Genomic DNA, 27,995 nt, shown 5'->3' with positions numbered 1-27,995 from the left:
ACCACACTTGAACCCAAAATTTGTGTTGCTAAGTGAGACAGTTGTTAAGTGAATCATTGCTGTTGTTAAGTTGTTGAATGAATCTGGCTTCCCCATTGACTTTGCTTGTCAGAAGGTTGCAAAAGGTGATCACATGACCCCAGGACACTGCAACGAATCAGCATCTGAATTTTGATCATGTGACCATGGGGATGCTGCAACGGTCATAAATGTGAAAAGTGGTCATAAGTCACTTTATTCAGTGTTGTTGTAACTTCAACCAATCATTAAATGAACTGTTGTAAGTCAAGGACTACCAATATACTTTGCATGGACATCATCAAATGCCTTCAGCTTCCAAAAATGTACAAATAAAAACATCAAATTAGGATTTGCCAGGAAAACCCATTTAAGATTAATATGCTGCCAGCCCAGAAATTAATCTCATCTTTTTATACTTTACAATTTTAAATATCTACCTAAGATACCTTTCTCTTTTTGCCAAAGTTGCAGAGTGTGACTCCAACAACCATTTGCTGTACAAATGTACTGGCTGGGCATCCGGAATTATTTAGCACACAGCATATTGTACCGTGGTTTGTGACAGTTTGTCCTCAACTTATAACAGTTCATTTAGTGCCTGTTCTAAATTACAATGGCACAGAAAAAAGTGACCTATGACCATTTTTCACACTTACGACTGTTGCAGCATCTCCTTGGTCAGGTAATCAAAATTCAGATACTTGGCATCTGGTTCATATTTATGATGGTTGCAGTGTCCCAGGGTCCTGTGATCAGCTTTTGCAACCTTTTGACTCCATTGGCAGCCAATGGAGCTGGCAGCAGAGTCGGACTGTGTGGAGGTTGGGGAGGAACTTGGGCCATTCCTGGGGGCTGGCGAAGACTCGGACAATGGTTCTGAGTTGGAGGCAGAGAGGGGGCCAAGGCCATCTGGTACTTCTTTGCTGCCTCCGGAGTCTGACATCAGTGAGGCAGAAGAACAGTGTGAGCCTGTTCCCAGTGTGCGCATGTGCAGAGCTGCCAGGAGACAGGAACAATTAAGGAAACAGGGTCGACTTGGGAGTAAGGCTTGGAGATGATTGGCCCCTCCCGTAAGACATAAAAGAAGAGCAAACAGGATGTGAGCTTTTGCAGGAAGTAATTAGTTCATTTGGCCAATTCAAGATTTGAAAATTCTGTTTGTGACTCTGTACCAAGTTTGGCCTTGCCCTACGTCTGGAAATTAGCTCTTTGGCAGCATTCCACGTGAGATAGGTGGGTGTTAATAACCTTCCTCTGAAAGACTGTTTATCAAGCCTTGCGGACTGTAAATGAAAGTAATTTACAGTCATATAAATAGAAGAGGTTTTGCAGGACTAAGATTGTGCTTTATACTTTCTAAGGAAGCCTAGGTCAGAACACTGACAAGCAAAGTCAATGAGGAGCCAGATTCACTTAACAACGATGTTACTAACTTAACCACTGTAATGATTCACTTAAGAACCATGGCAAGAAGAGATCATAAAATGGGGCAAAACTCACTTAATTTAGCAACAGAAATTTTGGGCTTAGTTGTGGTCGTATGTCAAGGAGTACCTGTATATGTATTGTGTGAGATGGTCTCTGGATCTTATTGAAATATGCACTCATAATTTCAGGTTCAGCTCCTATGCAGATTGGTATTTCCAGGTAGCTTTGCTAGAACCAAATATATACCAGTAATCTGAAAAGGAGGGGGTGGGTCAAAGAGGGACAAATGATAAAATGTGCATCCTGACACATGATTTATATACTTGTGTTAGGCATTGGGACATAAATATGTAATGATGAGATTTGCATCATGATGTTACCATGCAAGATCCATCATTCTCTCGTAACCATGCCTGCTGCAGATGGCTGTGATTCCGTAATTTGTTGTTAAAGGAGAAAGATCTTCAGCTGTTAGGTATGGTGTCACAGTTTAAGCATCCTGCAAGCCAAGATTTCAAAAAGAGAGCAAACCAGGGCTATCCCTGAAATCTAGAGCTGGCAACTGGCAACTCATGTCACTAAATGGTGGGTTCATACAATAGGCTAAACCAGGGACTCTCAAACTTTTTTTTTTATAATAAGACCTAAAACAATGGATACATTTGTGTGACACTCCCCTAAATTATTGGAGTTAGGGTTGGACAAGAAATTAAATGTTTTAATAATTGAATTTTAATGTATATTTTCATTGGAGTTCTCAAATTTTGTGACACCACAACTGTCCACTGAAACTCCGGCAGTCTAAATCAGTAGCAAACTCCAGGGAAATTCTGATGTTTCTGTTTTGCCTGCACAAGGCTGATTGGGTTTTAAAAAACAGGGATTGCCCGCTCTAAGGTGTTTGCAAACCCCTGCGCCAACCCCAAACCCCAAATTAACAAAATATGACTGCTGTGCTATCACAATGGGCTATGCCTGAACACCTGAATAAGACTGAGTGTGATCCCCAGAGTCACACAACATGCTAGTGATTTCATTACATGCTGAACTTCAAAATACCTCATCTTATTTAATCTAGGCTAGTGTGTGGCGTGATCCCAGCTGATTTTTCTCGACTAAACAAACAAATAAATGTCCTTCCAGTTCTACTATTATTTGCTTCCTGGCAGCTGTGTAGATTTAATTATTTGAAATCCACAGAGTTATTTGTTTTCCACACAAAAGCTCCCCCTCTTGTCAGAAGAGGTGCATCCCATGAGATTGCATAAATAATTCACTCAGGCTTGCAAGCCTGTTGAGGTACTACTGTTAAACACATCCCTGATCCATTAAAGCAATTCTCCCTAGTCTCATGTCCTCAACTATAATGAGATCACAACACTCAAAATTCCGGATGAACAAAGGACTCCTAAACAATAGCAGGCAATTAAAAGTTCTCTGGATCTCCTTACTGCAATCTAGTTATCTGGATTTCTCAGCCTAAATTTGGTAGCCCTGAATAAACCAGATAACTCCAACATTTTCCACAGATGTTGACAGGGCAAGTGTAAAATGTCAATAAGGTAGATGTGACAACTCAACAGAAACTCTGCCTGTTTTTAATGTGCATTGCTGCATGTAAAAAGGAGGCAGGGCTTCAATCATGCAGCTGGCCCCTCCATATGGACTTTTTAAAACCACCTCTACAGGGCCAGCATTTTCAGTTGTGTGTAGATTAAAAATACCCGACTTAGACTTCAGTTCCCAGAATTCCTTTGGTCCTGCTGAATCCCAACATATTTAGAGACCGTCAGGTTGAGAATGGCTGCAATAAAATATGTGAACAATTAACAAAACATCATTACAATTTTGCTGATTGCATTCACAAGAGGCAAAAGGACAAACCTGTATTTTGCAAACCAAAATTGGTAGAATGTTTTGTCTGGAGAGCACATCTACTTCTTCCAAAATTGGTAGATCAAGATCTTGCAAATACAGAAGACTGCAGCAGAGCTTGTTAAAGGCAGCTAAACATCAAGAATATCTATTACGTTGTTTAATGGGATGTGAAATTCTGGAAGAATTCTTTTAAAAAGTAGATCATCTAACAATCCTTCTCCAAGGAGCAGATTCTGCTTTAAAATAAACAGAAGGACCAAAGCCCCAAAGGAAATAATATAGTTATTGTAAGATTCAACAGTTTCAAGTAGTCTGTGATGACTAAAAAACCCAGCCACAAACAATTAAAAAAAACAATGAAATAGGCAGCTGAATTTTATAAGCAGACTAAAGCACCTTCAAATATTTCAGTGTGATTTGGTTGATTCTTTAGCTGAAAACCAGTCTCTGCAAGTGGTCATGAGTGAACATCTAAAATCAGAATCCTCCATTTATTTTTCCCTCTTAATTCTCCAGAAAACTCCACAAATGGAGGAAAATATTTGGATTTAGAGACTTTGTGGCTCTCTAGAGCTACAAAATGGATACTGGGCTGGCGTGTCATATGACATATGTGGTCTCCAAGCCTTTCTTTTGCCCCGCATTACAATCCATCCACTAAAGAAAGGAATATATTTTCCAAATGGGCTGAAGATTGTCTGGCGTAATCAAATGTAATAGATTACAGCTCCTATCATCTTGAACCAAAGTGATGGGTTTATAGCACAACACATCTGAAGGACATCAGCTAAGGAAAGCTCTTCTAAAGTTTCTAACTGTGAATGCTGAAAAAGACAAAACCATCCAGATGAGTTTTCACTGGATGCATGAACATTTCACCCATATGGATTGGGCTAAGCATCCAGGGGGCTGAATCTTCCTTTGGAGTACAGCACCAAACTGGTTATATGAGCAAAGGGCACAAGGTGTGGCTCATAAAGATCATGGTACCTGTAAATTTCCATTGCCCAAACATCTTCCAAGCAAGGATCCATGGAGTCGTCCTTAATATTCATTTCCCATCAGCACGTATAGTTCTCCCTCAGTGCATGTCATTCCAGAACCTGGATACATTCCCCTCCTATCACATTCATAAAAAAATAAATCCTCTGGTTTCATATATATATCTTTTTTGCCCATGAAGGTGGAAGTTGAGAAGTCACTTCTTTGTCTGTTGTTTAGGCCAAGCTCTTAAGGAAGTGGAGGTAGTTTTAGATCCAACAGGCTGTAGGCAAAAATGTTCCAGAAGATGGCAAAGAGAACAAACACCATATACATGGAAACGAAGATCCACCATACTGATTGATCTTGAAGTCTCTGCTCATAGTTCCTTAGAATGACCACACCAAGCGTGATTCCAACACCCACCCCACCTAGGTGGGCAACGAAACTGGGATGAGGGCATGGAGGATAAGCAGATGGGTAGAATCTCAACCATACAGCTCTTCCAAATTCAAAGCTCACTGAAAGAGAGACGAAGCAGTAAATCACACTTGCCCACAATTCATCGGAAATTGCACTGCACTCCATTCACTGCACTCCATTCACTGTCCCATATAATCCCATGCTATCATGCTGTGATGCAGCATTTTTTCCTTACCATTTTGAGCAGCATTTTCAAGGAACAGAACACCTTATTTTGCAAGAATTTCAGGCCATGTGGAAAGATAGATCCTCCACCATTCTGGATCACTTTTTAAAGCCAGATTTCACGAACGTGCAAAACGCACCTTATATGCAGTTTTAAAATATATCTTTAAAATGTACAGCAGGAAAAGAAATAAAAACCCAATGATTTGAAAAGAAGTCCCTGTTAACTTTTTAAATAAAACATTCTTTTCGAAACAAGTCTTTTTTCCCATTACTGACAGACAAAAAAAAAAAGCCTTCTCTATGAACCTTCTTTTCATTCCCCCATCCCTTTTTTTCTCTTGAAAAAGTCAACTGCCTCTTTCTTTTTTTGCACCTAGTCCCATTATCATAATGTGATGGAAAATCATATTAGGGTTCAGCTATAATCTCTGTTGCCAAAGACTAGGGGAATACAGGTGATGATTCAGATTAAACGGATAGATTGGGAAAGACTAGGCAGCCTCTCCAGAACCTCATGAAGGCTCTCTTCTTTTCCACTTAAGCCAACTGCTGTTTAGATCAACATCTCTACTGAACCATCAGAAAAATGTAAGCAAGTCTTAAAGTGGGAAAAATCAAGGAACAGGTCCGTATCCCTCATTTTGGCTTCAGGGAGCACAAACGTATGATTGCATTTAGCAAGGCAAGATATATAATTATAGAATCACTAATGGGCACATATAAAACCCCACTGAAGATGTTATCTAGCTTAATAATGAAACGTCTGAGAGTCAAGCAAAGCTTGGATGACAAACATCTGCCTGGACACACTAGTCTGACTCAGAGCCTGCTAAAAGAACCAGGTCTTAATTTCCTTCCTGAAGGCCAGCAAGTTCTGCTTTCTGAAGCCTTCACAAGTAGCCACCAGTAGCTTAGCTAATCAGGAATCCCAACTTACTCTTAGATTTCCAAGAAGCCATCCTTTATTCCTGGTTTCTTTCTCTGGTTTTTTTCCCCCCAAAGGGTGGGGGAGAAGCTCAATACATCAATCAAAGAAAGATTGATCTACTCATTGTTCATTAGCACTATCCGAATTAATTGTTGTGCAATCCATTCTGCTCCCAAATGTATGTGTGATTCATCCTCTGCAAAGTGAGCCATTCTGTATGGGACAGTCCCAAGATTGATTTTTCTAATTTGCCACTATTATCTCTAGGCTACTAATCTGAAAAAATAAACGAGATCAAGAATATCTTTAGGCATAGCAGGTGCACTAATGAGAATCATTTAATGAGGATACTTACTGCAGATCAAGGCAACGGCCATGCGCAGCAGCTTGAATTGACACTTCATTCCAGACCAATTCTGAGAAAGAAATAAAAGAATATCCATGTGAGTTTTTCCATCGACTGAGTCTCTGGAAACGGACCTGATTCTCTGGGGCTTAATTTGGGTCCCTTCTCCTCTCATTGCACACATTTAGCTTTTGGAATGCACATCCATCCCTTCATCTTTTTTGCACTGCACCCTCACTGCGGCTTTGATAAGGAGCCCCTGAGAAATAAATTAAAAGACTTGCCTTCTGAAACCTATCAATTCTTTCTTTCCTAAGTCAGCCAGAAGAAGACCAGAAGAAGAAAGGTTTTTTTTTTTTTTAAATCAAGATGTGAATTCTGGTTTTATATCCTTGTATTGCTCAAGACTATCTAATTTCATGAAATTTTTAAACATTGCTCTCCATGCAGTGGAACCTTATGCTGTTTCCCTTAATGAGCTCTTACAAAACATGAGCAAGTTTGGTAGGGAGGATTTCTGGTAATGGGTTGATCTGTGCAATGATAAATTATGATGTAACCTTCAATACTTTACAGAATAACAGAGTTGAAAGGGACCTTGGAGGTCTTCTAGTCCAACCCCCTGCTCAGGCAGGAAACCCTATACCACTTCAGACAAATGGTTGTCCAATCTCTTCTTAAAAACTTCCAGTTTTGGAGCATTCACAACTTCTGGAGGCAAATTGTTCCACTGATTAATTGTTCTAACTGTCAGAAAATTTCTCCTTAGCTCTAGGTTGCTTCTCTCCTTGATTAGTTTTGATCCATTGCTTCTTGTCCTGCCTTCAGGTGCTTTGGAGAATAGGTTGACCCCTTCTTCTTTGTGGCAACCCTGAGATATTGGAACACTGCTGTCATATCACACCTAGTCCTTATTTTCATTACACTAGACTAGTGTAATGAAAATAACACCTGCAACCATTCTTCATATATTTTAGCCTCCAGTCCCCTAATCATCTTTGTTGCTCTTCTCTATATTTGGAAATAAAGGCATTCTTGTGTGTTCTCATAACACATGCACTGGTCTGCTCACCATTCACAGTTTTGACTATTAGTTTTGACTATTCCTCTCCAGCTGCAAGATGGTCCATTTACTTATTTTGCAATACCTCATCTCTTGAATGGATCCAGAGAAGGCTTTTGTTTTGCTGATAATATATATACTACGTTACAAAACAGGGTTTTATAAAACACTATAACTTCATGAGAGGTTCCTACAAACTATCTTTACTAGGAACAACTACAAACACCAAACCCCCAGGAGGCTTTTGATGCTGCCACTTTTTATTATTATTATTATTATTATTATTATTATTATTATTATTATTATTATTATACAAGAAGGTACATAATTATGTTTCCAGGAAAAGAAAAAAGACTGAAAATAATCTGATATATTAATGAAGAAATTATAAAGGAATCTAAAACAGTCTATGGAATTGTATATATGTTGCATTAAAATTGCCTGAATATTTCTACAGTATATGTGCCTATCCCTATGGAATGAGAAGGAAAGTGGGGATTTTAGAAATTGGAGGAAGGAGGTAATTCAAAGTCAATACTGGGCAACCTTAGCACCTCATGTCAGCTTCTACAACTCCACAACGCCGTCAAAGAAGAGGCAATGTAGGTAAAGTGATTTAAAGGACCAGGAAAGTTGGGATTGTCACTGGCTGGGAAATGAAGTCTGCCCATACAATGATTACAACTCTGCTCTTTCCTGAACATTAGACAGGCTGGGATGATAGGAGTTATTGCTCAATAAATTTTGGGTTCTCAGGCCAGAACACCCAGCTCCTCGTATCTCTTTTTAAGAATCCTCCAGGTCAATGGCATCATATATCAGACAGGGAGAGAGATACTGGTCCTACATTTCAGATCTCATCCAACCAATCAACAATGTTCAAGAGGACATTTGGAACGCTGCCATTACACTGGTTAAAAGAGGAGATTCATTCTTCCCAAGCAGACCTTTTATTGATTTCTCTGTGTTTTCCAAATTCTGAAATGTTGTCAGCAAAGCAGCATTGCTGTAGAGGATATTCTTAAATTCGGTGATCATTCTAAGAAATTCATGGGCTTGAATAGCAATAGCATTTAGACTGTATATACTGTCCCATAGTGTGTTACAGCACTCTCTGGGAGATTTACAATAAAGTATTATTTGCGTATTGCCCCCAGCAATCTGGATCCTCATTTTACCAACTTCAGAAGGATGGAAGGCTGGGTCAACCTTGAGCCCAGAGGTGGGTTTCGGCAGGTTCTGACCAGTTTTGGAGAAATTTGGAGCAGGGGAGAAAATGTAAACATAAAAGTAATTTGGAATATATCTAAACAGGTAGTTAATGAGACCTTGTTCCTTATAGCATAGGGTTGGGTCAAAGCATATTTCTCTTGATCCGACAGAACAAGATCACATGGGCAATGATGCAGATCTAAATAACAATGGATAAGGCTGGTGGAATATCAAGCATGTACAGTATATCTGTCTCGTTTGGATAGCGGTAGCAATTCTTACTGAAATTTCGATCGGTTGAAGTTTTCCCCTGGCCCTTTGAACTTTAAATAACACATTACACAATGTTTGATTCTCTGTTCAGTTTATCTTGTGTGCGTTTCCTGAATGGCAGCATATGTGATTCCAGTTTGGGTGATATAAGGGCAGAAGTGTTCATGTGCTGCTACTGTTGCAAATACTCATTCGCACCCCAACAAGTTCAATGCTAGTTACACACACACCCTTGACTGATGGTCACATGTGGATTCTGAGCCAGCCTGAAAGTAAACTCTGTACTGATACAATGTCTGACAGCAGAAGAGACCTACTTCTTGCTTGGCTGCAGGGTGTGTGGTTAAAATGCTTGTGAAGCAAACAGTTGTCTTTTTTTTTTTTTTTGTGCCTATCTTTTCTCTTGCCTCAGTAACCTTTTCTGGCTCCTGAAGTTCAGGTCCTTTAAGGGAAATGGTAGCATGGTGGCTTTGCAGTTCCTGCTCAGCAGGCCAAACAAAAGGACCAGGGATGAAATTAATAATAATTCCTTATCCCTTTGGTAGGGGGAAGAGCCAACTGCAAAATGCAAGTCAATGTGGTTTCTAAACATTTTCCCCCTCCCTTTTGCATGGAGTGAGAACATTTTTGTTCCTGCAAGATCAATTGCAAAGCAATGAAGATTAAACCCTGCTTTCTTTTAAACTGCCTCTGACAATTTGAAAGTGAAAATGGAGGCATTAAGAGCCCAATTGCATAAATTGCTCCATGCTACATTGATAACAGCAGTAATGATATTTCTCATTTCCCCCAATCTCTCTCCACTTTCAAAGTTAATGAGGATTGTAGCTAACCATAGCTGTGACCTTTTGAGCAACAGCAAGCTGAGATTAGGACTGCAAGATCATTGCTGTTCTTATTTTAGGAAATTATAAATGCTATATGCAGATTATTTGAGAGGGATGACATCTCTCATTTCATTAACATGCAAAGAAGCATTTCAAGAATTAATGCCTGATATATTAACAAGATAAATTCTGAAGAAGAAGAAATAATAATTAAGGATTGAACAAAAGCACAAATTTATTATTTTTTATATAAATGGGCAAACTCAAGGAATGTTCAATTTTGCCCCAAATTATCAAAATCTGAATTTCCTTGGTTTGGCTCAGTTTCAATGTTTTTCTTTCTTTTCTTTTTTTTTTATCATCTAGCAGTGTCTGTGAGATGACAGGTGGAGATGTACACAACAACTTGCATCATGTTGGCACAATACTGCTTTAGTTATTTTGACAAAAATGATGGATTCTACAAAGACTTCTATTGACTTTTAGGGCAAAGCATCTGTCATACAGGCATGTTTCCCCTGCTGTAAGCGGATTCTCGTTTTTTCTCCTAAAAATATATATATATATATTTTATAAATTTTATTGAATAAACAAATATATTACAATTCAACCTTTTTGGTTTGGCAACGTGTAGTCATACTATATGCTTATAAATATGGTAGCTAATAGGTTAAATAGATAATTTACATTCAGAATCGTAAAATATTTATGAAATTAATGTATTATAAGTCATAATCTAATAGTACATAAGTTAATAATTAAGTGTTGTCCCCCTTAGTAATTAACTTTTGCATTTATTTCCCAACCACCTATACCACAAATCCCATACCGTATAAACTCTGAATTTTCCCCTAAAAATATTATCCTGGTGATTTTTTTTTTCTTTTTATTTCTTTAGACAACAACGTGTTAGGCCCTTTTTGATTGTGAATTTAGTAATACCTGAGTTAATCACTGCAATAAGTGGCTTTGATAGTGTCACATTTGTTCTAAACCAGCTGCTGCTCAGATCAACCATGCAAATGCTTTTCTACATTACCAAATACAATGAACAATTCAATTCTGTGTACATCTATTTAGAAGTAAGAAGTATTAGGTTCAATTGGGTAAGCTATAAGGAGTGCAAGCCTTGAAAGCCTGTCTATATTTGTCTCTCCATCTGCTTATGTACAGATGGCTCTACAAGAAACATCAGCAGGCCAATAAATTGCTTTGACTTAAACTAAGTGACTGAGATATTACACTGAGCCATCATTTGATGAACGGGCCACTATTTGTTAAATTCCCTGGACTCACCCTAAATTATAAGCCATAACCTATAAACTGCAGTGATTGTATTCCTAAAACAAACTAATCAATCCAATTCAAACTAAATCACATTATGATTTAGCACACTATGTAGATGTAATCAACATACTGTATGAACAGAGGGATATAATCAAGATCACGTGAAGTGTTAATACCACTTTATAATGCCTTGGTAAGGTCACAGTTGGAATACTGCATTCAGTTTTGGTCGCCACGATGTAAAAAAGACGTTGAAACTCTATAAAGAGTGCAGAGAAAGCAACAAAGATGATTAGGGGCAGAGGTGGTATTCAGCAGGTTTTGATCAGTTCTGGAGAACCGGTAGTGGAAATTTTGAATGGTTCAGAGAACCGGTAAATACCATTTCTGACTGGCCCTGGCCCCATCTATTCTCTGCCTCCCGAGTCCCAGCTGATGGGAGGAAATGGGGATTTTGCAGTATCCTTCTCCTGGAGTGGGGTAGGAATGGAGATTTTACAGTATCCTTCCCTGCCACGCCCACCAAGCCACGCCCACAGAACTGGTAGTAAAAAATTTTGAATCCCACCACTGATTAGAGGACTAAAGGCTAAAACATATAAAAAACGGTTGCTGGAATCAGGTATGTCTAATCTAGTGAAAAGAAGGACTAGGGGTGACATGACAGCAGTGTTCCAATATCTCAGAGGTTGCCACAAAGAAGAGGGGGTCAATCTATTTTTCAAAGCACCTGAGGGCAGAACAAGAAGCAATAGGAGGAAACTAATCAAGGAGAGAAGCAACCTAGAACTAAGGAGAAATTTTCTGACAGTTAGAACAATTAATCAGTGGGACAACTTGCCTCCAGCATTGTGAATGCTACCACACTGGAAGTTTTTTTAAAAGAGATTGGACAACCATTTTTCTGAAATGGTATAGGGTTTCCTGCCTAAGCAGGGGGTTGGACTTGAAGACTTCCAAGGTCCCTTCTCACTCTGTTATTCTATATAGACTTCTATATAAACTCAGCCATTATGGCTTGTAGCTGTGGTTTGTAACTACCCTGTTTCCCCCAAAATAAGAAATTCCCTGATAATAAACCCAATCGGGCTTTTGAGTGCATGGCAATAAGGCCAAGTGCTTATTTCAGGGTTCAAAAAAATATAAGACAGGTCTTATTTTCGGGGAAACACGGTAAGCATTGAATGAACCTAGTAATGTGCAATTCTAATAGTTGTATCTTATGCCTCAAATTTCACATGAGCTGAGCCATATTAAAATGTTGAAGGCACATCAGCGATCTACAGAAATCGCCACAATGCAAGTAAACTCAATACATTTAAAGACTGAGCTGAGTCTTGAAACGGTTTTTTTTTTTTGTTAATTAAAATCAAGATTTTTACTTGTTTGGTCTTGATTATTATTAATTGTTTAATTTGTTTGCTGCCCATCTCGTCACAATACTAGACAATGCTAAGGTAGCCTGATCCAAAAACAAGTCTATGGCTTGCCAATCGTATTAATGGATCTGGAAAGGTCACCACACTGTATTTTTTATTTTGAAAAAAAAAAAACAGCTTGTAAAAGTATCTACATACATAAGTAGGCATCAAATATGAAAACTGCCATAGGAAGTGTCATTATTAGACTCCCAGTCCTGACAGTTAACAGTATCATAAAAATAGGACAGAACAATAAATAACATGAAACCATAAAAATAACTTGACAGCCTAATCCTCCAATCAAGAGTATTGCTTCCCTTATTCAATCTAGTTTTTAGAAAACTGCCAGTCTGACTCCAGGGAAAGAGGCTATTTTTCCCTGACTTATAGGAAGTATCACTACTTCATCCCAATAGAAATCCAAGTGTGGTCTGTGCCATGTTGCATGTGTGGGTCTAGTCACATCCACATAATGTTCATGAGGTCTATGGACATCACTTGTATATGAAACCCTAGTTGTACTTAAATCTGTATGGGAAATGAAGTCCTGTGGGGCAAGAAATCCACTACCAAGCAAACTCAGGAGAAGAGACAACTGTTTAGTGAGATGGACAGGACACCAAGAATCCCTCTCAGACTACTGTAAGTTTCTGGTTAGTGAGAAGGAATTCTTATAAAACAACTTTGTTCCGGTAACTTGACTTCCTTCCAAAACAATGGACGACAAAGGCTACAGGTTTCATACACCTTGAGGCTTTTTTTAGAGCAGCATTGGAATAAGGGGGAAAATATTACTTTAATATCTGTACAACTAACAATGTTCTTTTAGAACTATGCTGGGAGCCAAATGAAACAATGTTCTGGGGATAAGGGGAAAAACTGCTGTTGTTGATTGTGCTGTAGTTAGATATTACTGGGGACATAGCCTAACTAAGAAGGTCTTAGAGCTCAGCTCTCTCCCATTGGGATGAAGAGCACAAACCACAACCACTTTACTGCAATTACAAGAGAAGTTTAAATCCCCGTAAGAGACTAATGAGATCCTCTTCCAGGCAAAGTGAAATAAACTGATAATTTTAATTTCCTCTCTTTCACACGACTATCATTAAAAAAAAGTCTGACAGCTGCACATAAATACAGGTTTAAGAATCAAGGCTGTGATTCTTTTCAGCAGCCTGCTTCTATAGGTACGCGGTGAAAAATAATTTGGAAGTAGTAAGACATGGGGCCATGTATTGCCTGTCTCCAACTCCTTCTCCCTCTGCTTTGAGATTGAAGCAAAAGATTGGGAAAAAGCTTTTACCAACCTCAAAACCACACACACCAGAACAAATGATAACGTTCTAGTTTGGAGATTTATATAATTGGGAAAAAGCATTATGGGAAAAAGAGTTCCAGGAGAGTAAGCCAGAGAACGTGCTATGGAAGTGAGCCAGGTATCACAATACTAAAAGAATACATTAATGGAGATGGCCCCATTGTTTAATGGAAAAATGAACTCATTTTGGATTGCTAGAACACATTTGTCCAAGCACAGCTGAACCATTACATATTACCAGTGAAAAATGTTGGAGGATTTGTGAAGTGTCAGATGACTGGAAGAGGGGAAACATTGTCCACATCTTAAAAATAGTAGAAAAGGTAGCTCCAGTAAAATATATAATATAAAATATTTTGGAAACTGATGCTTGGAAAATGGAAAGATTCTGAAGCAGACTATAAAGAGATTGAACTCTAAGTATCTTAAAAACACTTTCAAGAAGAAATCTTATATCATTTTTTTTAAAAAAATAGAAAATTTCCTTAATAGATTGTAGGAAAGCTATTGACATAATATATCATTATGAATGATATGACACTATATATGTGGCATAGATTCATATGGATTAGATGGCATTTACAGTTTCCTTGTTATTATCCAAAAGCAAACCCCTCTATAACTTTACTGAAATCCTTACACTTTTCTTAACATTTTAATAAGGATATGTGTGCATGCATTCATGAAAATCTATAAAAGAAAGGGATGATGGATATATTTAGCCATTCATTTAATATACAAGCATCTGTCCCTTATTGTCACCCTTTGGGAAAAGAGATAATAAAACAAACAAATAGGAAGAATTTTTGATTAAGGAGCTAATTTTTTATTAATTGCTTTCTGCAGATTTACCAGTCTATTTCTATAAAAAGCAAGCACATGAACTACAGAAAAATGGTCAAGAGGTTTGGAATATGCATAATACAATATTTAAACTAGACTAGAATTCCTGACTGCAGGCTGGTTTGACAGCTGAGTTGGTACCACAATAGCTATCTGCCACAAAATTACATTAAACGTTTGGCTTCACTTCAGATATGGCTTCTGCTACAGCCAATTGGTTTTGATTCAAGCCCTCCCAAATGTGATGGAACTGATTCATATTCAGCAGATTTTTAAAATCAATATACTGTAATTCCAATGCACAATAGTGTATCTAATTGTGATTCCTCCTCTTCAGGAGCTACCAGTTTGGGTTTCTGCAACATCTGTTCAGTTGATCATTCAAAAATTGGTAAATGGGATGTGGGACTATGCAGCACAGTGTTGTGCTGGTTCAGTTCCTTTCTCCGTGGCCAGTTCTATTCAGTGTTGTTAGAGGGTGAGAGATCCAGCCCATGGCCATTCCTTTTGGGGTAGTGTAGTGCTTGGTACTTTCTCCATTGTTTTTAACATCTATAAGAAACGGCTGGGTGACTGACCCCATGGGATGAGATATCATCAATATGCTGATGGTACTCAGCTTTACATCTCCATCCCTGGTGATCCAAGTGATGTTGTGGCTGCCCTTTTGTGGTGCCTGGAAGTTGTGCGGGCTTGGATGGGGAACAACAGGCTTCAGCTGAACCCTGGTAAGATGAAGTCGCTGTGGATACATGGAGGCTCGGGATCTGGAGGTTTATCATCTTTAGTTTTGGATGGGATGGTACTACCTCAGATAGACTTGGTGCATAACTTTGAGGTTCTCCTAGACTTGCAACTCCTACTCAAAAAAAGCAGGTGGCCGGCGTGGCTAAGACAGCCTTTGCATAATTTCATATTGTGTGCCAACTGCATCATTTTCTGGATCCAGAGGCCCCTGCACTCAGTCACTAATGCCCTGGTCATCTCTTGTTTGGATTATTACAATACACTTTACAGGGGGCTATCCTTGAAGAGTATTCTGAATTGTCCAAAATGCGGCAGTGCAGACACTTTTAGAGGCCCCTAAGTTGGGTTGGCACATGTAACACCACCGTTATGCAAGCTGCCCTGATTGCCAATCTGCTTCTGGGTCCAATTCAGGGTGTTGCTTATGATATTTAAAGCCCTCTATGGCATGGGTCCAGGATATCCGAGGATCTGCCTTCTCCTGATCCTATTGGCCAGCCCCACTCATGCTGGCAGTACAGGCCTAGCAGATCCCATCAACCAAGGAATTTTGGCTGGTGGGGTCTAGGAGAAGATCTAGGCTGGAGATGGTTGGTGTAACAACAATGAAGGCACCACCACTGCTCTGCTCCAAACTCATGGTTTTTTAGATTACTTTTAATCTTCTGTAATTTTAATCTGTTTTTAAATCACCTGTTGTGACTTTCTGACAAGCCAAGGCAATGGGAGCCAGATTCACTTAACTGTGTCACTGACTTAACAACTGCAGTAATTCACTTAACAAATGTCTTGCTTAGCAACAGAAAATGTGGACTCAATTGTGGTCGTAAGTCAAGGTAAGTAACTGTGGTTACTGATGCAATATGCTTGTGGCCTGGAAATCAGTTCCCAAGTTGTGCCCTGACAATTCACAAAGGCAACCAGAGAGGTACAAACAGGCCTTCAAGGTAATATTTCACTATGTGATCTGAATCATTTGTAAGATTTTCTGACTTGTATGTAATTGCCCTTTGTCTATGATCTATGACTCTTACTCAACCTTGTGCCTTTTTATGGTAGGTAGGAATCCTGGGTGATGAAGTACAAACATTTTAGATAAGCATCAGTAAAGATGCTACAAATCAATCCAGGTTTTTTTGGGGAAAAGGCATCTTTGGTTCATTTCTCCACAGAGATAATAATGCACTTGGAAAACTGTGGAAGCTACTGGTAAATCTTGTGTTTTTATTTGGTTTGTTTATCTATTATTTCCCATAGGGTGAACTGCTTTATGTTTCTTCTCCCTTTATTTATTTCCAGGAATATTTCATTCTAAAGGCGCGGACATTTTTATTATTTGCAGTTATCCAAGGACTTCCAGGGAAAGTAAAAAGGTTTGATGGAGTCAGCCTCTCAAGAGGAAAAGCAAAGCAGAGTGTAACAAATATTGTGATGAATGTGCTTAGAGTGCCAAATGCATCGTTTTCATCATCCAAGAATCTCTCTCACTAACATTAAGCTAGAATTATTTATATTTTTAATTGGCAGGGCTGGATACAATGAGATTTTTTTTTTTTGCTATGAAATACAAAGTACACAGCGGAATTTTGGCACCTGAAATCTAATAGTAGTCTTCCTTTGGCTGTATTGTACCATAGACTAGCTTTTCCCAACCTGGCCTCCTCCGAAGGTGTTAAACAAAAAATCCATAATTCCTAGCTTTTCAGATACTGGCTTAACTCACACATGCCAATAGACCCAAATTGGTTGACTTCTCTTGGTTTAGTGGCAATGGGCTGTGTGCTATGCAGATAGCCAATGGTTTCCATCTGTCCCTTGCTTTGATAATGGTCAGAGTTATTACTGTCTTATTTTTTTATTGACCATATGAGAACTAAGTCTCCTGTACTCATATAATAACATAAAATCAGTTCTGTTTGCTACTGTAAATGGAAATATGTGAGATACTTGTTTACTTGCTGATAATCAACATAAAAAAAGAGAAAACAATAATAACAACAACCAAATGTTGATATTATTTGTTCAGGCTGGATTGAAAACAACAGTTCAGCTGTCACATAAATGAATCCATATCCAATAAACAGCACATTCTGGTCTCAAAGGCAATCTCTGTTCTACTTAATCCAGGGCTTACCATCACTATATTGGCTAAATGAGCAGAAATAAGAGCATACACCCCTCCAGATGAACCCACAACAGGTGCAGTCATATCAGCAATGGACACGGCCAGGGAACCTTGGAGAAATAAATAAATAAATAAAGGTAAGTACAAATGACTGCCAAATAAAACACCCCCTGCCTTTTCTAGGAATACAGATAGTCTTCGACTTACGACCACAATTGAGCCCAAAATTTCTGCTGCTAAACAAGACAGTTCAGTTGTTAAGTGAGTTTTACTCCCATTTTAAGACAGTTATTAAGCAAATCACTGCAATTGTTAAATTAACAGCATGGTTGTTCAGTGAATCTGACATTCCCATTGACTTTGTTTATCAGAAGGTCGCAAAAGCAGATCACATGACCCTGGAACATTGTAACTGTCAAAAATATGAGACAGTAAGCATCTGAATTTTGATCACGTGACCATGGGGATGCTGCAATGGTGGTAAGTATGAAATACAGTCATGTCATTTTTTTCAGTGCCAGTATAACTGAATGGTCACTAAATGAACTGTTGTAAGTCGAGGACTACCTATACTTTCTAGAAAAAGACTCTGAGAGTTCAACCCCCAATCTACTGTATATGGACATGTTGTTTGATTTAACAGCAAAACAGAAACAGTTTGCAATTATCTTCTACCAATATTTTTTTTTCCCAATTACCCAGTCTGGTCAAAAACCTTAGGATTTCTTCTTGGTCTTATATCCAACCAGATCCATCCCTCTTTAACTTTTTTGAGATCAGCCAAGATTGGGTAGCTACTGCCATCTGCTGTGACGAAAGGGCTAATATCATTTTACTATCCAATAAGTTGTCCTGTTTCTCATTCTTTGCAGAGAAAGATCAACGTTGGTCCTCCTCTCCAAAGTAGGGAGATCATACATATTTTTTACCATAAGATTAGGTTGGCTTCCTTTTCAGCTACTAGACTCCATTACAAGATTTTCTGGGATGTCCTAAGCATCTGTAAAACTTTTTTTTTTTAAAGTAAAACATTAAAAATATATAAAGCATTTAATGGGTTCAAAATTAGTGTGTTTCAGCCCTACATCCTGAGGGGAGTTGTTAATGAGTTTAAAAGCAAGTCTGCTTGCCAGATGTATTAAATATAATTACAGTTTCTTTTATACTGCTTCAAGAATTTAGATTACCATCCTGTTTTGGAAGAGTGCATTCTATTAGCAAGCAAAAACATTTCTTTTTCAACAGGCATTTGACTTGGCCACGGCTTAATTCTTATACCTTGATTGCCCTTCTGGTCTATACAGTAGAGGTAGTCCTCGCCTTACGACCACAATTGAGCCCAACATTTCTGCTGCTAAGCGAGATGGTTGTTAAATGAATTTTGCCCCATTTAATGACCTTTCTTGCCACAGTTGTTAAGTGAATCATTGCAGTTGTTAAAATTAGTAACACGATGGTTCAGTGAAGATAGTTTTCCCATTGACTTTGCTTGTCAGAAGGTCACAAATAATGATCGCATAACCCCGGGACAGTGCAACTGTCATAAATATGAGTCAGTTGCCCAAGCATCTGAATTTTGATTGTGTGACCATGGGGATGCTGCAAAGGTCCCAAGTGTGAAAAACGGTCATAAGTCACTTTTTTCAGTCCCGTTATAACTTCGAACAGTCACTAAATGAACTGTTGTAAGTTGAGGGCTACCTGTGTTGTTGCTTTGATTCCTGAAACCTAATGAATCAAAACAATGCCCTGCTTGGTCCAATATATTCTATTTTATTTATTTATTTTATTGAGTACATATTAGATAATATATATAAGTATAAGCATGAATTGAATACATAAAATGAATACAATTAAAGAGAACATTAGGACAGGCGCGCTGGTGCTCTTATGCATGCCCCTTACAAACCTCTTAGGAATGGGTGAGGTCAACAGTAGACAGTTTTAGGTTAGAGTTTGGGGGGGTTTGGGATGAGACCACAGAGTCTGGTACTGCATTCCAAACATTAATAACTCTGTTACTGAAGTTGTATTTTCTGCAATCAAGTCTGGAGCGGTTCACTTTAAGTTTGTATCTATTGTGTGCTCGTGTATTGTTGTGGTTGAAGCTGAAGTAGTCATTGACAGGTAGGACATCGTAGCAGATGATTTTATGAGCTATGCTTAGGTCATACCGAAGGCGGCGTAGTTCTAAATTTTCTAAACCCAGAATTTCAAGTCTGGTAGCATAAGGTATTTTATTACGAGCAGAGGAGTGGAGGACTCCTCTTGTGAAATATTTCTGGACTATTTCTCTCTCCCAGCAGCTGTTCAGGGGCCCCAATAAGCAGTAAGAGACCACAAACAGGTCATGAGGCAGTGTTTGGCCCTCACCAATCATCAACATTTCATAGCTAAACTTAAAATATTTCAGGAGAATGAGGATCACAGTGGGCTGGGTAGAACTGTGATAACACATAATGTGATAAAAGCTCATTTGAGAGAGGGTAAGTTTTAGGCCCTGATCTTTCCTTAAATGTTCATTAGCGTATTTATGTGTCTTGCGTCAAAATGGTGGGAAACAGTTTAGCAACTGCAATAAGAGACGACCTTATTAGGCACGGAGCAGTAATTTGGGCCCTGCAAACAGCCCATCCCTTTTGCGACGTCCTAGCAGCTATTGGGGTTCATAAAACATAATGTATGGCTTAGCATTATGAATGGCTCAGGCCATCGTAGCCTATTCGATAAAGCAACATTAAAAGAAATCATGAGCTAATGTGACTGTTGGTATGTTGTTTAGTGGGGTTTTTTAAACTTCCTTGCACAAAAGACATTTCAATCACGTTTAGTGTTGTGAGAGAAAATATTGGTGCCCAGCTAAGAAGCCAAAGAAAATGCCACGATAACAAACCATGAGACTCCAGTTTTCTTTTTCCGCTTGGTTGTTCTGATTAAGTGAATAAAAATTTCCAGGTTGCAACCAGCCAACAGTTTATGGGCAACCAACTGGTAAATTACACTGCAAAAATCACTTCAGGGGAGAATTATTGCTCACTGAAGTTAATTGCAACAAAACTGTCTTTGCTGTAGTTATTGCCAGGATAGCCATGTGCTTGTTAACAGCTTTAGAAATCAAATGAGAAGTACACTGATTGTGACATAACATGCAATAACATGGTCCCTTGATGGAAGATGGTTTACAGAGCTTCCTGTCTTAATAACTGTTTGGAAATAAAATAATGGAGAGATGGCACACACCAAGTCAAAGCTGGCATAACAACAAATTCATACCCAGAAAAAAAGCTTCATGCAAAATAATAAAAAAAAAAGGATAGTGGAAGGTACAGGAACATTTATTTCTTCTGACTCTCCATGTCCAACCTTCTATGTTTCTGGTCCAAAGAACAAACTCTGGAGACAATAGTAGAGGTAGTCCTCAACTTACGACCATCATTGTTAAGTGAGTTTTGCCCCATTTTACAACTTTTCTTGCTCTAGTTATTAAGGGAATCACTGCACTTCTTAAGCTAGTAATTCAGTTGTTAAGTGAATGTGGCCATTGACTTTGCTTGTGAGAAGGTCGCAAAAGGGGATCACATGATCCTGGGACACTACAACCGTCATAAATACAAGTCAGTTGTCAGGCATCTGAATTTTGATCATGTGACCCCATAGCTGCTGCAATGTTCGTAAGTGTGAAAAGTGGTCATAAGTCATTTTTTTCAGTGCCATTGTAACTTTGAACAGTCACTAAACGATTTATTGTAAGTCGAGGACTACCTGTAGTAGCTCTGTTATGTTTAAGCTGGAAATTGTCTAGTTAAAGAGAATTAGCCTCTGGAGAACTAAAAATCTAAAAATTTAAAAATCACATGGGAGTTAAAACCAGCTGTTCAAGTTATAGTCAAAAACCTACCGGAAATCAATACAGTAGTACCTCTGGTCACAAACGCTTCTGACCATGATCAAATCAGGTTCCGACCAAAAAATTCACAAAATTTTTGAATCTGGTCATGAACACATACTCGGGTGGTGATCAAACATGGCCATGGCTGATTTTCCCTTCCACACAGGGGCGGGTTTCAAAATCCGCTACCAGTTCGCTTGTGGGTGGGCGTGTGCTCGCACGATGCTTCTGTGCATGCGGGTGGGTGGGCGGAGTGGGTGGGCGGAGCCTCCCGCTGCTGCTGCTACTAGTTCACCTGATCCGGGGCGAACCAGTAGCAACCCACCACTGCTTCCGCGCCATTTTTTTAAAGCACCATACAACATCGATCTCATGTGGCTGCTGCATTAATTTTGGTTAGGTTCGGGTTACGACCAAATCGGATTGTGACCAAAGTTATGGAACGAATTATGGTCATGACCAGAGGTTCTACTGTATACTGTAGCTGTTTCCATGCTGGTGCTGCATGGCTGTTGTGGCTGTCACCAACCACCACAGGGGTTCTGCTACCTTTTCTGCCAATCGCATGTGTGAGTTTTCTTCAAAGGCAGCTCCATGTAAAGCTCCTTGAAGTGACCAAGGTTAGTAGTAGTGGCCTGAGTCACCATGGCCAGGACTTCCTGTGCTAGGTAAGGCCACAAATGATGTCTCAAATGAACCTGGTAAGAGCCCCCCCCACCCAGCTATGATTTTTACCTATGAACCCAGCAGGAGCCAGAGATCCAGGAAGCTTTCTTCTCCATAGTCTTGGCAAACCCCAGCTGATCCCGGCCTATTGTTCAGCAACTCTACAATCATGAATCACCCAACATCAGCCACTGGCGCCAGTAATGTCAGTGGTCTTCCTTAGCTACCCAATCCTCTTCCCCATCATCCTTCTCCAGCACTGTCCATCCTTCCTATCTTCTCAGGATCAGCCATTCATCCTGATAAATCCCTCACCTGAACTTCTACAGCCTCTGTGACCCCCTCTCACCTCCATGATTTCCCTAAATTGACTCAATTCCACATAGATCACTAAAACTAACCCACCAGAGCCAATGGCTGCCCGGCGCAAGCTATGTCAATTTAAAAGTCTTTTTATCTCCCACAACGACTACTGTTCTGCCTAAAAATCATCTTTTGGCTTCTTCAACGGCTTCCCCCTCTGAACTCCAGCCCCTTTTCAAGCAGGTTATCTCAGATGTGAAAGCCTTACTTGCTCGCTCATTCATTCATTCATTCATTCATTCATTCATTCATTCATTCTTTTCAGGTTTCGTCCTGCCACCATCTTATACCTCTCAGCAATTACAGGGCCACAGTAAAAAGCAAACAAACAGCTACAGAACTGAAATAACATACAGTCCAAATCTGAAATGTGAAATTAAACTAGAAGGGGATTAATAAAAACAACAGCAAAGAGCAGGGCTTATTACCGACAGGCTCTTAGGAAAAAGTAATAAGAATAAGAATAATAAGAAGAATGTTATATTATGGTGTCTAATAATTTATTAAATATACATTCTGCCATCCTGGTGATGTTGGGCAGTGTACAAATTGTTAAAAACATTAAAAACAAGAAAACAATACAATGCAAAAAAAAAGAAGAAGCAAAAAATGACAGAGACAGCAAACCCAAATAGGAAAAAAGAAGAGGTAGTAAAAGTGGGCTTCAATCCTGCTTGCTGAAAGCCCCTTTAAAACACTAGGATTTATTTATTTGCATTCTGCCATTATTATTTTTATAAATAACTTAAGGTGGTGAACATACATAATACTCCTTGCTCCTCCTCTTTCCCCCATAACAACAACCCTGTGAGGTGTTTTGGGCTGAGAGTGAATGACTGGCTCAACGTCACCCATCCGATTTTCAGGGCTAAGGCAGGACTAGAACTCCCAGTATCCTGGTTTCTAGGCCAGCACCTTGACTACTATACCAAACTGGCTTTGAATGTACATAACATTTCCCCTAAAATTAAATACAAAAGAAACCACTGCATCATTTACCAGCTATTATTATTATTAGCTTTAGCATTTGCATTTGTATTCCATTTTTCCTTTGGAAGCTCAAGGCAGTATTTATAAGGTCCCCTAATTTATCTCCACAGAAGGAAACGTGCCCCAAGAGAGAGAGTGAGTAGGGATGACTCTCATTATATTATACTGGTTCTCATTAATATCACAAACAAGAAAAGGTCAGAAAATCAAAAGTAGAGGAATAAGGGTTTTTATTTTGCAATTATTTTATTAACAGAATTTTAGGAGTGGCTCAGATGACACCGGCCTCTGTTTTTAAAAAGGTTTCTGGCTCTTTCCATTGCTCTTCCTGTCACTTTCATTTCCACAGCAAATCTGTTTGGGGAGGGGCGGGGGAATCCTGCTGACATATTTCTGATAGGTAAGAAATAAGAAAAAGGAAAGGTGAAGAAGAAATGGTCATATGTGAAGTCTGTAAATATGCTTACATTGCGGCCTCATCTCAGCATTTGTTCTCATTTAGCTATTAAATTAGTTCGAGCTGAAAAGAGAACTCCATAATGGAATGTTCCATAAAGGAAGATCCTTCCACTATGCAAAGTGAGTTTTCCAAATCCATTTTTTTCTCCTGCCCTCCCTCTCTCTCTCTTGGCATAAATCCTGCCATTTCCATCACAACCATCAGATATCCAGGTTTTCAAGTTATAAATCCTCCGATGTTTAATGAGCTCCCATCTCTACTTTTGCCATCCCATTATAACAATTATACTTTGTTTATTTTCTCATGGCAGAAAACATCTTATTCCTGTTCAGTTAAACCATACTTTTATTAAAACATCATTTGTTCATTAGCGCGAAGAAAAGAAAGTCTGACAGCAGTGCTCGCTTCGGCAGCACATATACTAAAATTGGAACGATACAAAAGAAAGTCTGACAGGGAACGCTGAAAGAGGAATAACAGCAAAAGATCACTGTTCCAGCCACATAACAAACAAACACACCTTGCTTGGTTTTATTGTTTTAATTACACTTTTGATTTTTCACCTACCCAGCATCTTTTAACTTAAAGAACGTCTTAATTAAAAAAAAAAAAAAAAGAGAAAAGCTAGACTAACAGAACAAGTGCAAAACAAATGTAAAAATCAGTGTATGAAAATGCTGTCATCTATTCTAAGAAATTCTTGGGTTATCAGCAAGTTAGTTGCCTTTCCGTTCTAACCAAAAAACTAACCAAAAACCAAAAAACAATCCTCACTTACGATGGACCCCAAAAAGTTACAACCTGGATTATTTTATTTATTTATTTATTTATTTATTTATTTATTTATTTATTTATTTATTTATTTATTTATTTATTTTATTAAATTTTTATACTGCCCCCTCTCCCGAAGGACTCGGATTAGACGTTCCAAAGGCTGCTCCACCCCCCCGACCCCATGGATCACATTTTGGGTGCCCAGCAACTGATCTGCATTTATGGCTGTTTGCAGCATCCTGTGCATGCTCATTTGATTTATGATGTCTTGCCAGAAAACAGCATTTTCTTCTTGTTTTTAGTAAAATATATCCCATAGCGGACAATTGGTTCACTAAATGATTGTGGAGTTCATTGAACAATGGCCACAAAAAGGGATGTGACACTCTCAGCTTCATTGACAATGTCAATGAAGTCTCACAATGTTAAAGAATTCCAGAACTACAACCTTGCTTCAGAAATGCTGATGTTGACTAGGATGGAGGACAAATGCTTTTCTAAAAGATGCAATGATAAACAGTGGGCAGCTTTTAAACTTTCTTGTGGGTCCCAAACAGTGGTGGGTTCCTCCCAGTTCGGCCCGGTTCCACCGAGCCGGTAGCGGTGACGATATGACGTCACTGAACCGGTTCTGCCCCCCCACCCCGGCGTTATTCTTACCTTTTATTTAGCCCCACCCCCAATCTATTGCTGCCTCCTGAGTCCCAGCTGATGGGCTATAAGGAAAAAAACTGTTTAAACTCTTGCCGGGGGCTTCAAAGGGCCGCCCTACAGCTGATCAGTGGTAAAAGGCAGTTTGGTGGTAGACCGGTGCCTGCAAAAATAAATGGGTAGACTAGTGCCTGCAAAAATACATGAGTAGACCGGTGCCTGCAAAAATACATGAGTAGACCGGTACAGCTCTGCAAGCAGTTAAAAGCCTGGTAGACCAGCACCTCTGCTAAATCCTAAAGAAATGTCACATGACCATCAAGCCACGCCCACAAAATAAGCCATGCCCACAGAACCGGTAGTAAAAAATTTTAGAACCCACCCCTGGTCCCAAAATAATGATGGCTAACCTATATCAAGAAAGAGCTTACCTGCGATCACACCAGCAATATAGACAAATCCAATCCTTGTTGCACCATGAACCATTTCAAGGGGAACTCCAACCAGAAGCTGAAGGACTACGTTGAGTCCAAGGTGTTCTATCCTGAGGAAACAGCACTGTTTATTTTTATTCACTTTACATTGTTGTTGTTGTTGTTGTTGTTGTTGTTGTTATTATTATTATTCCCAGAGTGATATTTTGTAAAAACATTATAAAAGCCTTTATATAGCCCCCTTAATAAAATATTATTTAGTTTAAAAGACAATTAAAAGCACTAGACTGCCTGGCTTCTTCGTTTTCCAAAGAGCATTTAAACAGACATGCTTCTTAATTTAAAAATAATGTAAAAATTACAGTTTAAGAAGTCTGTCTTTGAACACTACTGACTAGGACTACGTGTTTAACCACCAACTCAATTAACCATAATTATTATATGTTTATCATAATTCATTTACTATTAATCAATCAGACATAGTAATTAAGACCATGGACTGGTACAAATCTGAACTCGAATGAACTGGATAATTTCTGGCAATGCAAGGTACTAGCCCCCTGCTCTGCTATCTCACAAAGGGAAAAAATCTTTTACATCAAAGATGTGAAAATAACAAACAAGCTAACAAAGAATGAATGAATGAATGAATGAATGAACGAATGAATGAATGAATGATTTAGCAACCTTTAGTGTTTCACTACGTGTCTCTAATGGCAGTGATGCAGTGGTGGGTTGCCCCCAGTTCGCACCAGTTCTATAGAACCGGTAGTAAAACCGGCGGGAGGCACCAACCCCAACATCACCAAAATGCTTCTGCGCATGCGCAGAAGATTCGCTCGTGTGCGCGCACAGCCCCCGCTGTGAACCAGTAGTAAAGGTAAGTAGAACCCATCCCTGCAGTGACGTTATCTCTGTATGGACAATCCTGTTTGAGAAAGTTGGGCAGTATAAAAAGATTTAATGGCTTCAGATGGGAAATAAATTCTTCGGGAAGCACTGGAAATTTTTAAAAGATGAAATGGGAACTGTTTTTCCTTTTAATTCCTTTCCTGAAAAACTGGCAAAAACATTTTGAACCTAGTTCAATTGCATTTCAGGGCAATTTAGAAGCTGCAAATCAGAGGCTGTGGAACAATACATAGTGATTGTCAGATGTTCATTCCTGTTCTAAAGAATGATGCAGAAAAATTCCTGGCCTGAAGAACAGAAATTAAAAGTTATGGCTATTAATATGACCAAAAAAAGAATAAGAAAGTTATAAAAGCATTCAGAAAAGATATTTTTTTTCTGTACTGAGGTGGATTGGATGCTAAAACCACTCAATCATCATGTATCATTTCTTGACCCAAAAAATTAACTCCCTGTGTGAAAATTCAGGTATTCTACCAAAAGTTGTATGCAAAAATAAGTAGTTACATTTTAAATAAAGTTCACATTGGAGAGCTGTGTATTTTAAAAGTCTATATTGGAGAAATATATATGTCAAAGAATGAAAGGAGAATGATTTGCTTTTGTTTTTTAAGCTTCTTGAACAATCAGTGTTAACACAAGGAAAATGTACACGCTCTGTTATGAGATTTTGCACATGTAAAACATCTGTAATTTTTTCTAAACTCCAGAAGTAAAAACCCCACAAGGTTTGAACACTGCGTAGTGTATAATGTGGTCAGTAAAATACACAGGATTTTAAGCAACTTGTGAAAAACGAAATTGCTACTTCATTATTTAACAAGAACATTAAAAGAAGAGATGGAGACTGCAAAAAGATTTAATTCTTTACATCCAGACTTCATCCCCCAAAAAAGTTGAATCCATCAACCATTCTGTTTGAATAGCACAAATAAAGGCGATAAATGAACTAATTAAAAAATTGCCAATCTCCCGAGCCAGATGGTATGTATCCAAGAATACTGAACAGCTCAGTTGTTCAAGATTTACCATTTGATGTTAGGCCCAGATTTTCTTGTAGAGTGGGTTTAAAAAAAAAAATATCCTGCTGATTATCATAATTGTTTAAGCTGAAGCAGGGCGGACTGCAAACTCTCTGTGTGTGCATCCTTATACAATAATCACCGATCATAACATTTAACCAAAATATGTTGTTTAGAGTGAAAATGAGGAGGGAAGTTTGAAACAAGATTTTAAACTCTACCTTTTTCCTTATACTGAAAGACTCACAGCTAAATGCAGGCTTAAATAACAAGAAACGTCATGGGAAGCTTGGCGGTTTTACCCTAACAATGAATTTAACTGTCTTTTAAATCACATCTCTTGAAGTGCAATGATTTATTTCTGCCGATGTTTCTGCTTGCCCAGTGTTTGGCTGGTCCTTTAAAAATGAGCCTTCCATTCAGCTAAACTGCTCCTGCTCCTGCAGCAGCCAAGCGCATCAGAGTCCCATCGTCAGTAAGGGCCC

The 27,995-nt window shown here is 38.8% G+C and overlaps 1 protein-coding gene across 3 annotated transcripts in view; it reads right to left on the bottom strand.

The window, feature by feature from the left end:
• Positions 1-3,301: 3,301 nt before the first annotated feature.
• RHBDL3 (rhomboid like 3) overlaps positions 3,302-27,995 on the bottom strand; it is a 142,288-nt gene continuing 117,594 nt past the window's right edge. For all 3 annotated transcript variants that reach the window (XM_034412523.3, XM_034412525.3, XM_087886957.1), the window contains 4 exons: positions 25,574-25,686; positions 17,359-17,459; positions 6,243-6,303; positions 3,302-4,829 (listed from right to left, as the gene is read on the bottom strand). In XM_034412523.3, coding sequence (XP_034268414.1) covers positions 4,558-4,829; positions 6,243-6,303; positions 17,359-17,459; positions 25,574-25,686 — 547 coding nt within the window. In that variant the 3' untranslated portion in view covers positions 3,302-4,557. The remainder of the gene's footprint in view (positions 4,830-6,242; positions 6,304-17,358; positions 17,460-25,573; positions 25,687-27,995) is intronic.

Source organism: Pantherophis guttatus, chromosome 2, assembly GCF_059756535.1.
Source record: "Pantherophis guttatus breed Tessera chromosome 2, ASM5975653v1, whole genome shotgun sequence".
Taxonomy (NCBI): domain Eukaryota; kingdom Metazoa; phylum Chordata; class Lepidosauria; order Squamata; family Colubridae; genus Pantherophis; species Pantherophis guttatus.
This window is presented reverse-complemented; position numbering and strand designations above follow the sequence as displayed.